The sequence below is a fragment of the Primulina huaijiensis genome, chromosome 1, assembly GCF_012295235.1.
Source record: "Primulina huaijiensis isolate GDHJ02 chromosome 1, ASM1229523v2, whole genome shotgun sequence".
NCBI classification, from domain to species: domain Eukaryota; kingdom Viridiplantae; phylum Streptophyta; class Magnoliopsida; order Lamiales; family Gesneriaceae; genus Primulina; species Primulina huaijiensis.
In genome coordinates, this window is record NC_133306.1 from 4,802,820 (window position 1) to 4,816,811 (window position 13,992).

At 35.7% G+C, this 13,992-nt stretch overlaps 1 protein-coding gene and 4 non-coding genes across 6 annotated transcripts; 4 read left to right on the forward strand and 1 right to left on the reverse strand.

The window, feature by feature from the left end:
- The first annotated feature begins 2,563 nt into the window (after nucleotides 1-2,563).
- LOC140991266 (small nucleolar RNA U31b) lies at nucleotides 2,564-2,651 on the forward strand. Its single transcript, XR_012177825.1, has one exon. It is a non-coding gene; the product is annotated as a small nucleolar RNA U31b (small nucleolar RNA).
- Nucleotides 2,652-2,741: 90 nt separating this feature from the next.
- Nucleotides 2,742-2,820, forward strand: LOC140991208 (small nucleolar RNA Z195/SNORD33/SNORD32 family). Its single transcript, XR_012177810.1, has one exon. It is a non-coding gene; the product is annotated as a small nucleolar RNA Z195/SNORD33/SNORD32 family (small nucleolar RNA).
- Nucleotides 2,821-2,902: 82 nt separating this feature from the next.
- LOC140991212 (small nucleolar RNA Z196/R39/R59 family) lies at nucleotides 2,903-2,987 on the forward strand. Its single transcript, XR_012177811.1, has one exon. It is a non-coding gene; the product is annotated as a small nucleolar RNA Z196/R39/R59 family (small nucleolar RNA).
- A 90-nt stretch (nucleotides 2,988-3,077) lies between these two features.
- On the forward strand, nucleotides 3,078-3,222 carry LOC140991251 (small nucleolar RNA F1/F2/snoR5a). Its single transcript, XR_012177821.1, has one exon. It is a non-coding gene; the product is annotated as a small nucleolar RNA F1/F2/snoR5a (small nucleolar RNA).
- Nucleotides 3,223-4,672: 1,450 nt separating this feature from the next.
- On the reverse strand, nucleotides 4,673-6,751 carry LOC140979136 (uncharacterized). 2 transcript variants are annotated; one of them, XR_012175700.1, is made up of 4 exons: nucleotides 6,496-6,751; nucleotides 5,405-6,120; nucleotides 5,153-5,310; nucleotides 4,673-5,112 (listed from the first exon to the last, which is right to left on the reverse strand). XR_012175700.1 is itself a non-coding variant. In XM_073444483.1 (4 exons), exons 1-3 carry the CDS (start codon nucleotides 6,569-6,571, stop codon nucleotides 5,218-5,220), a joined length of 885 nt encoding a protein of 294 aa, XP_073300584.1. In that variant the 5' UTR covers nucleotides 6,572-6,750; the 3' UTR covers nucleotides 4,673-5,086; nucleotides 5,184-5,217. The 2 variants fall into 2 exon arrangements, 1 of the variants encoding a protein (XP_073300584.1); XM_073444483.1 differs by having other exon boundaries at nucleotides 4,673-5,086; nucleotides 5,184-5,310; nucleotides 6,496-6,750.
- Nucleotides 6,752-13,992: the final 7,241 nt, after the last annotated feature.

A 13,992-nucleotide genomic window follows, 5' to 3' on the forward strand; every position in this document is an offset into this window, starting at 1 on the left:
AGTATTTGCTTTGAATTTATTGTTGTATACATATGTCAAGCAATGTCACCCAGTTCTAGAAATCAATAGAAAAGTTATTTGCAAGGACTTATTCACATGTATAGTTAAAATGATTTGTGGTATGTCATTGACATACCAGAAATTTCAGCATCTAACTAATGAGAGGTATAAAGTTCTAGTAAAGCACTCATTGAATCGGCTTTTTTTCGCACACTGTATGTCATCAGAGCATCTAACATGTCTGGTTTTTGGAGAGACACTTCCAGTTGTCAGCAGCTCTCTAAATGAACACGGCAAGCATAAGATAGTGATGAAGTCACCTTGGGATTTCCTCCAAAGACCAATTGTGTCAGGTGGTTTTATCAGCTTACTTTCATCGCATGACTTGTTGGACCGACTGAGTGAGATAGGCGTGGAGTATATTGAAGTGAGACACACTGTTGACTTGTTTATCATCTCGATCTATTGATAAATTACATCTTATGTTTCCTGTCCAATCTCCCTCTTCTCTTGAAATCTACTTCCTCATTCCAGATAATGATTCGGATCTTCTACATGTAATAACAACTTGGGCTATGTCTAGTTTATGCAGTTGTCCAGTGACCGAGAAGAAAATATTATATTTAAATTGAATGTGAGATTATATATACAAATGAATATCAAATTTATCATCTCCCTTGACTTGTTTGCTTGTTTTCTCTGACAGGTTTGCAGTACCACTGGAAAACATACATGGTAGTGCATTTTGCTTAGTTGATTCATGCAAATCAAACATGGAATCCATCTCTATGATGCTACAATGTCTGAGGAACACTTTGATATGTTATTCTCCATGAGTTTTATGAAGCAATTGGTGAACCACATAAACAAACTTCAGTTTCACGCTGTTCTTACGTCTCATTCATATGTGGAGAAGGTTGAGAAGGATTGGATAAACATTAAACCATCGACTCCAAATTCTTACGAGTTCCATTGTTCGATTTATAGTTGCTTGGATGCTTGTTCTCCCAAGAAGATTTGTGTGTTGGATTCTGATTGATGTGTTGGAACTCAAGGGTACTAGAAGTTTTGTAAAGTAAATACGGTGTTACTAGTACCTATCAAATCTTGTAAGTTTTCTTTGACTCTACAGGTTCATACCTATACAATTTTGAAATTTTGTTCATTTTTAGACGGGTATCACAATCAATATCTCTTTCAAACCGCAAAATCCTCGTCGACGCTATCTCATTGATCCATCAACATCGGGAATCTAGAGGTGGCTCTTACGGAATCAAGAGGTAACTCTTATGCGTGTAGCACTTTTGTCACACAGGTTCAAGAGTTGACTCTCATGTCACGGAGCACTTTACTGCACATAACACTTATTTTCGGTTGTTCTAGCGACGGTTTTTGATATCATTCTGTAACGTCTTGATTTGACTTCTGCCATCACTGTACAACAAGTGTCTTTTCCGCGTGCTTATGTCTTATTCACATGTACCTTTATACCAACATGTGTCTTTCCATCGTACTTATATATTCACTCATACGTACCCACATAAATTTTTCAGGGGATCATTCATCTCAAACTTCAGGACATACTCTGCAAACAATCATGCTTCTTGCTTCGGTGTCAAGAACTCACTTGTCAAACGATGTAATACCTAAAGTAAATATAACAATTTATTGATTTAGTAATGTGAGATTACTAAATAATAAATAATGTTAAAATAATATAAGTTTGTAACGCTACGGATTTGACTAATGTCCTCATTGTACCAACATGGAACGTTCGCTTATGTCTTCACTCACACGTATATTGGAAAAATTTCTCAGGAGGTACATTCCATAATTGTTCCAAGTCAAAAAGCACTTAATTTTGGAGTTTTTATTTTATGAGCTTACAAAAAGAAGATAAGTCTTATTGACGTGAGTATAACCTATAAAATCTTTTAAGCATTCCACAACTCTACAATCTTATATCTACACAGTCTTGAAATCTCATTAATTCTTGGACGGGTATCACAATTAATTTTACAATGGGTCTTGAATGTTTTTGAAATTTAATAAGGGCATAAAATATTATTTTCCCAGAAAAGGAAAAAATAAAATATATATTGCCACGATTTTTTTTTTTGGGAATATTTGTTAATTTGGGTTTTAGTACAAGTAATATGCAATTTTCTTTGTTCATCATTTCTAAATTTTTTTGTTTGGGTCTTAGTAAAAGTATTATGCAAATGGAAAAAAATGTAATATATATATTTGTATAGAGCTAATAATATTAATTTAAAGCAGATCTCAATCTCTCACCGTCCAATTTCACAGATCTCTAACTTCAAAACCCTAGCGGCTTAGCGAAACCCCAGCTTCGCTCTATATAAACCAGAGAGACCCATGCTTAAACTCGCCCTGTTCTTTTGGGCGGCCGAAGAGAGGGAGAACCATAAAATCATCAAGAAGAGGGTCAAGAAATTGAAGAGGCCACAGAACGACCGATTCGTTTCTTTCGAGGTTTCAAGTTTTGATCTTCGTTTTTTTGTTTGGAAATCGTTTTAGTCTCCTGATTGTGTCCCCCGAGGAAGGTGATTATAGTGCATTTGTCGCCCCAGGCTTAAGTTGCATCGAATCATAGATGTAATGTGGTGATTGACATTTTTATCTGATTCCTCTTTGTTAGATTTGTTTACATATCTTGTTTCTACTATTTTTTGGTTCATTATCGAAGGGTCTGGGTCTTGATTATTGAGATGAGCAGGAGGAGGCGTGATGATACTTATCCACCTATTCTGTAATTGAATGATGATTTACAAAACATGCACTACCATCTGATCTCGCTTGCTCATCTCAAGATTCGATATCATGCATTTTCTTGAATTGAAATTTCGTGTTTTTATTTATCATTCGTGAACTCTGTTCATGTAGTCAATGATGACGTGAACAGTAGTTTCTGATTTTCCAGTGATTATCACAAGCAAATTCACCATCTTTCGGCTGAGATTGCTGATACAGACTTCTTTTAGTTTATATTAATATTTTTTTTCTTCAACTGCCTTCTCTATTCGATGTATGTTTGGTTGTTGGTAAAAACCTGTATTTGCCCATGGTATCTAATGTCCAGCATTTTAATTTGTTGCTGGACATTTCGTTTCAGGGCAGAAATTAATGGGAGAACAGGTCTTGCGACACAGTTGGCTTCTACTTATAAGCTTTCTGTTACTATAAATCCTGCTTACATGTCTAAACAGACTAAAAGATTCACGCATTCACCTGATCTAATGACCTCCTTGTAATATATTATGGTTGCATACGTTCTGTTTATGCTAGTGTTGCTAGGTGACTGACTTCAGACTTCAGACTTCAAATTCCTTCATGAATGCATGACAGACAAACTGACGCAGGCCCAAAGGTATTGACTCTCGGGTCGGAAGAAAGTTCAAGGGTTCCAACTTTGATGCCCAGCATAGGATATGGATCGGATAAGAAGACTAGACACAATCTTCCGACTGGGTCCAAGAAATTCCTGGTGCATAACGTCAAGGAGCTTGAGTTGATGATGCACAACAGGTAATGCTATAGCAATGGATCATGAGTAAAATCTTTGATTGACTGGGTATTGAACATAGATGATTTTTTTTTCTGATGATGCCACTTGTGTTGGATTTGGATCTTCGCTAGCTGAAGTTGGATTTTGGTCCGGATAATTCAAGTTTGTTTTGCTCGAGATTTAACAAATTTTACCAGATGAATATATTCTATACCTTTTATGTATCTTATATTAATGTCATTCCATAAAAATTTTACTAACAAATTTCTTGTATCAATGTATTATTCTCATGTATAAGTATTTTAATTAATNATTTATTTAAACGAACTATTAATTAAACGTTCTTAAGATCATTAATTTACTTAATTTATCTTGTAAAATTTATAATAATAAGAATAAATATATTTCATTTAATATATCATTATTTTCTAGTTGGTAATAAATATAATTGCTGTTCAATTAATAAGTTACCCCATTATTTCATTTGTTTGTGAAATAATCAAAATAATCGTTGAACTTAAATTAAGAAAAAGAAAGAAAAGAAAATGCATTAATGAAAAAATAAATAGCGCAGCAATGTTGATACAGAAACTGTATCATTGCCAAAATTTGATTGGCGTTCGGTTTGATGGAGAGGATCGTTGCTTCATTTTGGCCGATTGTACACTAAATCTCGCAAAATTATTCGAGTACTACTTTTTGATACAAAAGAGTTTTGATTATGATTAGACACATTATAAGCATGATACAAACATTTTTACAAAGCAACAAATAATGATTACAGAGAAAATAAACTCGATCAGAAACCATTTTGCATCATTCAAAAGCTATAATTATAACCATAAGACCAGTTGGAGATGGTTGTCGTGAAGGCATAAAGAACAACAATCAACCAAAAGATATTGCTAAGACACTTGAAGAGGCGGTCTAGCAACATTCCAACCACGGTTGCGAGCTAAGGAAGTGCCGAACCACCGGTAAGAAATTAGAGACGGAAGTTAAGTTTTCAGGTGGGAAGATATGTTATTTTCGTGTTATTACGATTCGAGAAGAGAGTTCATAGTCATATCTCACTTGCTGACCCTATCTATCAATTTGGTAGAGGATGATGATGGTGTTTAGTATTTCCATTAAATCATAGACTGGAAGCTAGTAACTTTCATAAAATAGAAGGCAATCCATGATAATTGACTCAACAAATTCCCATCGTTCAGCCTACGAATATGAAGCCGAGACACCAATTACATGTGATGCAACTTCAAATGTTCACAAGTTTTTGCAACCTCAAAAGTTTCCGAGACCAAAATATAAAACTGTACCAAAAAACCATACCACAGCACACACAGAAAAAAGAAGAAGAAAAGGTTCAGGTCTATCCACTGCAAAATTGATGAGAAAACAGGTGTGCTAGAAACCCAATCCATCTGTGCTTCCCCCCATAATACAACTCAAGATCTTGCCTGCTGTTCTACATATCATCATTTAATCTCTAATCGAGAAAATCAGTACGATCTTTACACAAGGAACATTCCATCAAAGCAAATTTATTTGTAGGTCCTGCAACAAAATACTCAAGTATTCAGCTTACTTTCATCCCTACTTTCTTTTATGCCGGATATTGACAAGAATGAGGTACGCGAGCAAAGATTAATACATTTGAAGCTTCAGAAGATTGTGAACTCGAATGATCATCTCCTAGACCCTGCAAACACCTCAAACAGTCCACAACAACTCTTCCACGTTGTTGTTTCCACTGGATGTGGAGCAGGAACCAACACCACCTGAAAAAAGTTTAGAAAAAACAGGAAAGATTTTTGTATAGTAGTTAGTGAAGCACAAGATATATCCCGAAAAGTTACGTGAAAGCAACAGTACCTCAGTAACTCCAGAATCTTTCTCAAGTTCAACTCCAATGTCAGCAGCTACTCTATCACGACTTTCCTGGGTTACACAATCCTTATGATCTAGGGTAACTATATTCTCAATAGATTCGTCCTTCTTCAATGGTACATCCATAAAAACCTTTGAAATGCCATTGTCTTCAACAAAACCCAGCCTTTTTACCTCAGATTCCATGGGTCCAATTACATAAGGGGTGATACATGTATCTGTCTCTACTTTCTCACCCAGGATTGAAGTGTTCTTTAATTCCTCAGCCGGGGAGTTTTCCACGACCGAATCAACTCCATCATCAATCTCAGCACGGACTATGTTCTCAGCTGGCCCTCCAGACAAAGATTCATTGCCATTTCCCAAATCAACAACCTTACCTTTCTTGATAAAATTAGACTCGTCATCTGAACTGCTACGGCTACTGTCACTATTATCAGAGCTCCCAGACGAACTTCCGTCATCTTTGTTACTAGATTTATCCTCAATCTCAAATTCCCTGTCAATTCTTGGCCCTTCACCATCCTTAATTTTCAAATTTTCTTCTGCGGGAGTATGTGAAATGTTCTCTCCTTTCTCGTTTTCTTCTTCCAACCCCTCCGTCAAATGGCTTTGGTGGCTATCGTGGTCGTGTGAGTTGAGAGAGCTAAACTCCCCAACATCACTGTCTTTATCATCTTGCTGCTTGATGTCATCACACCCTACCGAATTTTGATCCATTTGAAACAGTTCAGAACAAGATCGAGAACAACAACAAAATTCAGAAATCAATAACCAAAACCTAACAAGGACAACAAATACTAATACAAGTTCTTAAATCCGGTCTCAAATACAGCTCAAAGAAAGCAAACATATTGATTCAAAGCATGAGCATACATCACAACAATAGAAAATGATGCTAAATCAATCGAAAAAACAAAATTTAAAGGATACCCACGAAGCCAAAGATTGATAAAAACCCAACTGTAAAGCTAAAAAAGATGTAAGAATAATTAAAAGTCACACGGGTCTGTACGAGAGAACTAAACAAACGAAGAAAAACAACCCTTTTTCAATTTAAAGAAATAATTTTATACCATTAGAGTGATTGGAAACTGGCTGGTTTTCCTTCTTTTTCCTGGCAGCCTTCCGCTTCTTAGAACCAGAGGGCATATTTCTTGATTATTGTATATCTAATTCAGATCGATTGAAGGCAACTGTTTTGGAGTAAACTGGATCGTGGGTAGCTTGCAAAAAAACTTCTTGATTCTCTCTCTCTCTCAACCACAGCTTCTCCCTCTAGCTTTGCTGATTCTTTTTGTTTTATTGTGTGTGTTTATCTTTTTAGGATTTGATTGATTGAAAAAGAAATGGTGAATTATAGTGAAGAAGAGGGGTGGTGGTGGTGGGGTTTGGTTGGGCCATTGGGGCCTGGAGGATTCCAACGGATTCTACACTTGGTAGGTGAGTGGTTTTTTCAAATTCTGTCATCATTTTTCCTGATATAATTAATTATTAATTGTCATTTAATTACGATTTAAGACAGTCCACAAATTACGTTACATCTTGAAGGACCTGTTTGGAGGGATAAATATTCCCTGACCTCTAGTGGTTTAGCAATTTAGTCATTAGTAGACGGTCTCACATATCAATCATGTCTATATTTATAATAATAAGTAATATTTTTGACATGATAAAACGTAATACTTTCTCATGAACCCAAATATAATATATCTCATAAATTGACTCGTGAGATCATCTCAAAAATTTTTTTTCACCGATTTCGCGATAAGAATATGAGACAGTGTACGTTGCATCGTGAGTCAGAAGATGAGTCGATCGCACTAAATGTTTTATTCTTTGAGTCAAATGGTGATCACATGATTTGAATTTTAGCAATGAGATCCTCCACGCATCGTATGAATTCCCATCATCTAATAACTTTGTGACATGATGCAAATTAATTAATTCAAAGTCGGCATATTTTAAACTGCCCACGATCTTTCCCATTCACAACAAGATTGTGCCACATTTAATACAATTTTCATTAAGATTGTAAATGTGGCACAAATCAACGGAGGAGTGGGGCTTTCCGGACCTTTATAATTTATATATGTCGTCCTATGTCACCATTTTCATTTAGCCCACAAAGAAAATTGTTGACCAAGTAAATTGTATTTATATCTGTCTGTTATTTTTATGTTTGTAAGCCATGTTTTAGGTTAGATATAATTAGTGTTTTCCTCCACAAAAATCAGAATCTACTCGTGAAGTTTCAACATACTCGTGAAGTTTCAACATTCCATAATGAAACTTGACTTTTGATTGATACTCATTGTTTTAATTTTCTGTGTGTGAGTTGGAAATATATACAACTTTCCAATATATGCAACTTTTCTTGTGTTGAGAAATAATTGATTTGTTGAGATTTCTTCTAACGAACAACGAATCAGGATGTAAAATATACGCAAGAATTTACGTGGTTCGGCTGTCTTTACAAGCCTACTCCACGGGAGAACACAACCAACACTTCTTTTATCAATCAAGAGATTCCAGTACAGATTACAAGCTTTCACAAAAAAACGAACAAAACTTCTACAATTGAGTTTATCCCCTCAACCTCTAATTCATTCGAGTTCCTCTTCCTTGTGATGCAGAGTTAGTTTCTTTGTGGAGTCCATTCCTTATATGCCAGTAACATACACCGGTTGGACCAGTCACCAAATGACTCCTAACTCCTTCACCTTCTAGTTTCCCTTGAGTGACTTTGTGTTATTGGCCTTTGCAACTGTCTGTTGCACCACCAACTTCCCACTTCACCTAGACTGCCAATCTTATGAGACACATTAACAACAATCTCCACATTGTCTCTAAGGTTGGCTGTCCTCCATCTTCCTGTTGTTCTACTTCATTTCCACTGCATTTACTAAGTTCAGGCAATATTGTCTAAACTTAGAACAAAGCAGTGACTTTGTCATCACATCCGCATGATTCTCTTCAGTATAAGCTATTTTCTGAAGAACCACTTATCCTTTAGCAATTATATCTCTAACAAAATGTTACTTCACATCAATGTGCTTAGACCGTTCATTGTAAACTTGATGCTTTGAGAGGTTAATTGCACTTTGATTGTCACATAAAACCATTACTTGATTTTGTTTAATACCAAGCTCCGAGGTCATACCCTTAAGCCACATGGCTTGTTTTATTGCCTCAGTTGTTGCAATAAATTCTGAACCAATAGTTGAAAGAGCTACAACCGACTGTAGGCTAGATTTCCAAGTAACTGCAGCTCCAAATTCAATAAAGATATATCATGTCAATGACTTTCTGTTGTCCAAGTTACCTGCATAATCAGAATTCAAATACCCAACCACTGGAATCCTTCTGATACTCACTGAAAATTTAAGATTCGATTCTAGTAGATGATACTAGTCTGAGGGCAGACCTCGAATTTATTCTAGGCCTGAAATCATGAAAGAGACCGTTAGAAGGGAGCTGGGAGGGTGTCCCGACGTAGCCCCTCCGACACTAAAGTCATATATTGCGAGTGGAATGAGAGAGCAGCTAAGGGTCCTGCTAAAAATCAATATAGTGAATGAATAATTAGACTCTCAAACCTGATATTTATAGGAGAGGACTTGGGATTCATCATGGGTCGCCTACCTTGGTTAGGAATGGGCCGGGGCCCAAAGTCCGAGTTAGGCCTAATTTTGATTGGCCCATTCATGAAGTATCACCGCGGCATAGCCCATGCGACGCTCAAATCAGATACTGCGAGTGGCATGCAAGAGCAGCTAAGGATGCTTGGTTAGGAATGGGCCGGGCCCATAGTCCGGGTTGGGCCTAATTTTGATTGGCCCATTCATGGGGTATCACCTTCCTTTTTCTTGCATTCTAAATAACACTCCTTGTTGTAAGGAGTTCCTTAAATACCTAAGTATCCGCTTTAGTGATTCCCAATGATAAAGTCCAGGATTAGCCATAAATCTGGAAACCACGCTGATTGCATGGACTAACATGAGTGATTGTTGTATATACAAAGAATAATGCTAAAGGTATAACCAATATATCGTTACATCGATATTTACAACCATTATATCGCGAGATTTTACTATTATATCGCGAGATTTTATATTCTATATGTAGTGAAATTTTGACAAAAATCGCCACAACGACGTCTAGTTTTTGTTGGAAAAATGAAGATAGAGTAATGCATTAGAAATTCAAGATCAATACATATATTCTGATTGAAACACACCAAACCATTTGAATAAAAATTGTTTTATTTTTCTATAGATATGCTTATATAATGGACTATGTGAAATAGAGCTTGATTAGTTTGAATTCGGATTGAAAGTTATTAGTTTGAATTCGGATTGAAAGGTTATGACCAAATTCACTATCTGCCAAAATGGTGCTCGACCCATCCCATCCTCCAAAGTTTAAGGTTGTAAATAAAAATTAGGGATTGATATCAATAAATCATGAAGAGAAAATGAATTTCAGTCCTTATTTATGATATGAAGTCGAGATTGTGAAATATTATCTTAGTTTACGATTCAAGCTTATGATATTCTATATCAAATTTTTCGAAATAATGTATATATGTGTGTGTGTGTTTTTTTTTTGTATCTCGAACGACCTCTATTTACTGAGTATTTCACAAAATACTCACATCTTACACTTTCATTCCAGATAAGAATGAGGAACAAGTCGAAGAAGAACAAAAATACTTTTGGGGATGATAAAGAGGTCATACTTGATCAAGAATTACTCTTGTTATTTATGTTATCACCTTGTTTTTACGTTATACTTCCGCATTACGTTTGATTTTTATCGCATTGTAAAGACGGTTATTTGATTTATGCTATAGACTGGTTGTGGGGCCCTTAACTGCTAATCGTTATTACAACATAAGTTGATTCGAGTTAATTACTTTCAGCGGAAAACGAGTTTAAATTTTCTTTACAATGAGCCCAAAACATCTTATTTGAATAATAAAAATAGTATTTCATATCACATCATAACATCTGCCCATACATAATCAAAACCAACTACATACAAAGAAACTCATATCCTCGGGACATGCCCCGGTATATAGACACATATACATATATACTGGGAAAGATCACGAAACCTTAAATCAACCATGATTCTCTCCAGAAGTACCATCTCCGGGCTCATGATAATCTGAAGTGCCTGTCATTATCCACATACAAAGACAACAACAGCCCCCTCTGGGGTGAGCAAAGCTCAGTCTGAAGCAACCACAATTTATACCACATATATCTAAACAATGATATATGATATACAATGCATGTATGTCGTGGAGGTATCAGGTCAAATGCCCATCCACCGATCACATGTCAGAATCAATCGAATCGCTATCAAATCAATGTTCGAGCTGGCACACTGGCCTCAATCAGGGATACTCATATGATAACGTCGACAAAGCGTCATCAAATCCCAAATCTCAATCAATCATCGGGGCCACAAATGACTATGCTTTAAGGGTCATGTAATACCAAACATAGCATCGTGTTCACAAACCCCAGAATCAAATCCAATCATATCAGGGTATCCAAGGATCATAGCTCAACGTGCATGTCATGTATGCCACATCAACTCAACAAATAAGGCATATAGACATGTAATCTCAATCCAATCAATCAAACATATATCATATAATACAGATACCTGTCGTATGTTACCCGATCGCAACATACCTTACGTTTCTTCGTTTATTCTCGATATCNAAAAAAAAAAAAAAAAAAAAAAAAACAAGGTTATGGAAACTTCATCAAATTCCCATATTTTCAGGAATCAATTCGGCTTCTCGATAAACTAGCGTGAATCATTTAGATATTAAAATTACCTTAGTTCCCACTTACAGTGGTCTTACATAGCATCACTTGATTAAAATCCTAAAACACAAATGAACTTACCCTAGTTATCGATGAGCAGCACCACAAGCATCCATTTGCAAGAAATTTGTGAAATCATGATTTTTTTTTTTTTGCCCTACCCTCAAACCCAAAGCAAGTATGAATTATCTTTTCTATTATTTCATTTTATCTCGTACAATGTTTATGGCAAAACAAAGAAGAGATAATCATCCAATTGATTGAAGCGGTGATAGCAAGTGGGATATTGGCAACTATTTTGCTTATTATGAAAAAATAAACTAATACAAGTTGCATCACAATTCCCATCACGTTAAACAAAACAAATTGTTCTCTCTTATTACCATTTTGCCCTTAAATTTTAATTGACTATTTTTAAAATTTAGTAGACTAATTTTCTTTTACAGGAGTTCATATGCAACCCATATCTCTTATCATGATATATTATTTACATGTTCTTATTTCAGTTTTAATTATGATTACTTTATGAGTTGCTCTATGACTCATAAGTACATAATTAGCATTAATCAGATTACAGGGTCTCACACTGGTTTTGGCAAAAATTATACTACGAGACTTGTTATTAATTGTATAATTGTTAAATAACGCCGATGTCGATATGCCTCATCTCGGGACGTGACATTTGGACATTTCAACTTTTCGACTCTTCATTCTCGAACCATAATATTCGAACAATATTTCGAATAGCTCGTGAATATATTTGAACTTCATTACGAGCTACCCTCAAGCAAAAAAAATTAAAATCTTTGAGATTCTAATCGAGCTTGAATCTAATAATTGAGACTTAAATTTTTACTAATATTTAGCTTGATTCAGTTTGTTTAAATTATTTAAGTCATGCTTGAAGTGTAATTGCTAATATAATACAGATAACGCGATGTATGGGTGAAGACGTATTATAGGGTTAGTTTATATTATATCGGGAGTGTTTCTCCCATATTTTGTTACTATTAAATCACTTTAAGATCTAATGGAGTCCAAGCATGATTTCCCGACAAGTTCTCGAGCAAAGAATCCCTTGAAATAATCACACACTTTGATTCGCTTGAATTTTGTGTAGTTTCTGCTTTGACAAGGCTAAGTGATGCCCTGGAAAGAGCACGAAGCAGGAAGTGATGACCAAAGAAGGACTAGTTCAGAGTTGGTCCCGAGAAACCAAGATGAGATCATGTGGAAGTCAGCCCAGGTAAAGAAAAAGTAACATGTTTAAAACCGTTGTTGTATGCTATTTAACAACGATTTTAGTGAAAACCGTTGTCGTAGGTGTGTTTTTTAAGCAAAAGACAACGGTTTTATGAAAACCGTTGTCTTTTGATGGGTCAAAGACAACGGTTTTTAGGGTCAATGACAACAGTTCTATAAAACCGTCGTCTTTGAGCGTTTTTTAGGGTCAAAGACAACGGTTTATAGAACTGTTGTCTATTAGCGTGTTTTTTTTGGACAATCAACAACGGTTTTAGAAAACCGTTGTTGAAAGATGTGATTTACAACGTATTTAGTGACGGGTTTGCAGAAACTGTCGCTGACTTTAGCGACGGTTTTACACTAATTTAAAAATAACGACGGTTTTTCTTAGAACCGTCGCTAAATTTAGCGACGAGATAAAATCCGTCGCTTTATTTAACGACGGTTTTGATTAAATCCGTCGCATATTTTAAATGTAGCGACGGTTTGTTATAACTGTCGCTAAATTTAGCGATTTTTAGGGTCAAAGACAACCTACGTATAGCGATAGTTTTAAAAAAATTGTCGTAAATTTTAAAAATGCGACGGTTCTTGCTAAACCGTCGCTACTAGCGACTGTTTATTCAAAACCTGTCGCAAATTATCTATAAATACCCGCCCATTCGGTCCATTTTAACACATACCATTTCAAAACACTTAAAATTTTTCTTCTTACACGATTTTAGTTTCGATTTAAAGTAAAAAATTTTTCCCTTTATTTTTTTATAAATTTTTAAGTTTTAGTTAAGATCATGAATATTATTAGTCTATTCAAATTATAAGTATTTTTAAATTTATTAAATTATTAAAAGTAAATTTTTTTTTAATTTAACTTAAAATATTAGCGACGGAAATCATAAAATAATCATCGCTAAAATTAGCGACGGACATCATGAACTAACTGTCGCGAATTTTTAGCGACGGTTTATCGGTTTTACACAAATTCGTCGCTAATTTTATTGACGACGGTTTTTGAAAAATTGTCGCAAAATATGTCTACAACAACGGATAAAAACCGTTGTCTTTGAGCGCACCCTTTAACCACATGGACTTTAACAACGTTTTTAAAATGTCTACGACAACGGATTTTAACCGTTGTCGTTTGGTTTTTTTTTGTAGTGCGGGCAAGACATGGTTGTATGATATACCCCGTGTGGGAAACGTGTCTGGCCAGGTAGGGAAACCCTTGGCATCCTGGACACTCGCAACACTTTGGAGTCTTATATGGCTTGGCAAGGAAGCGTACTCGAGAAGATTAAGTTAAGTGATCGTGTACCCTGTCCACCGGAAATCTAGTGGTCTGTTCCCCTCTATGTTCCTGTTGGGTTAAGCGTGCATGAGTGAGAGTATTACTGAGATGGGTGACCTCCTGAGAAGTTCTCATGCGTCAAGCAGCTGATGTTGTGCCGCTTGATCTGGTTGGTTAAATGGGCATTAAAAGAG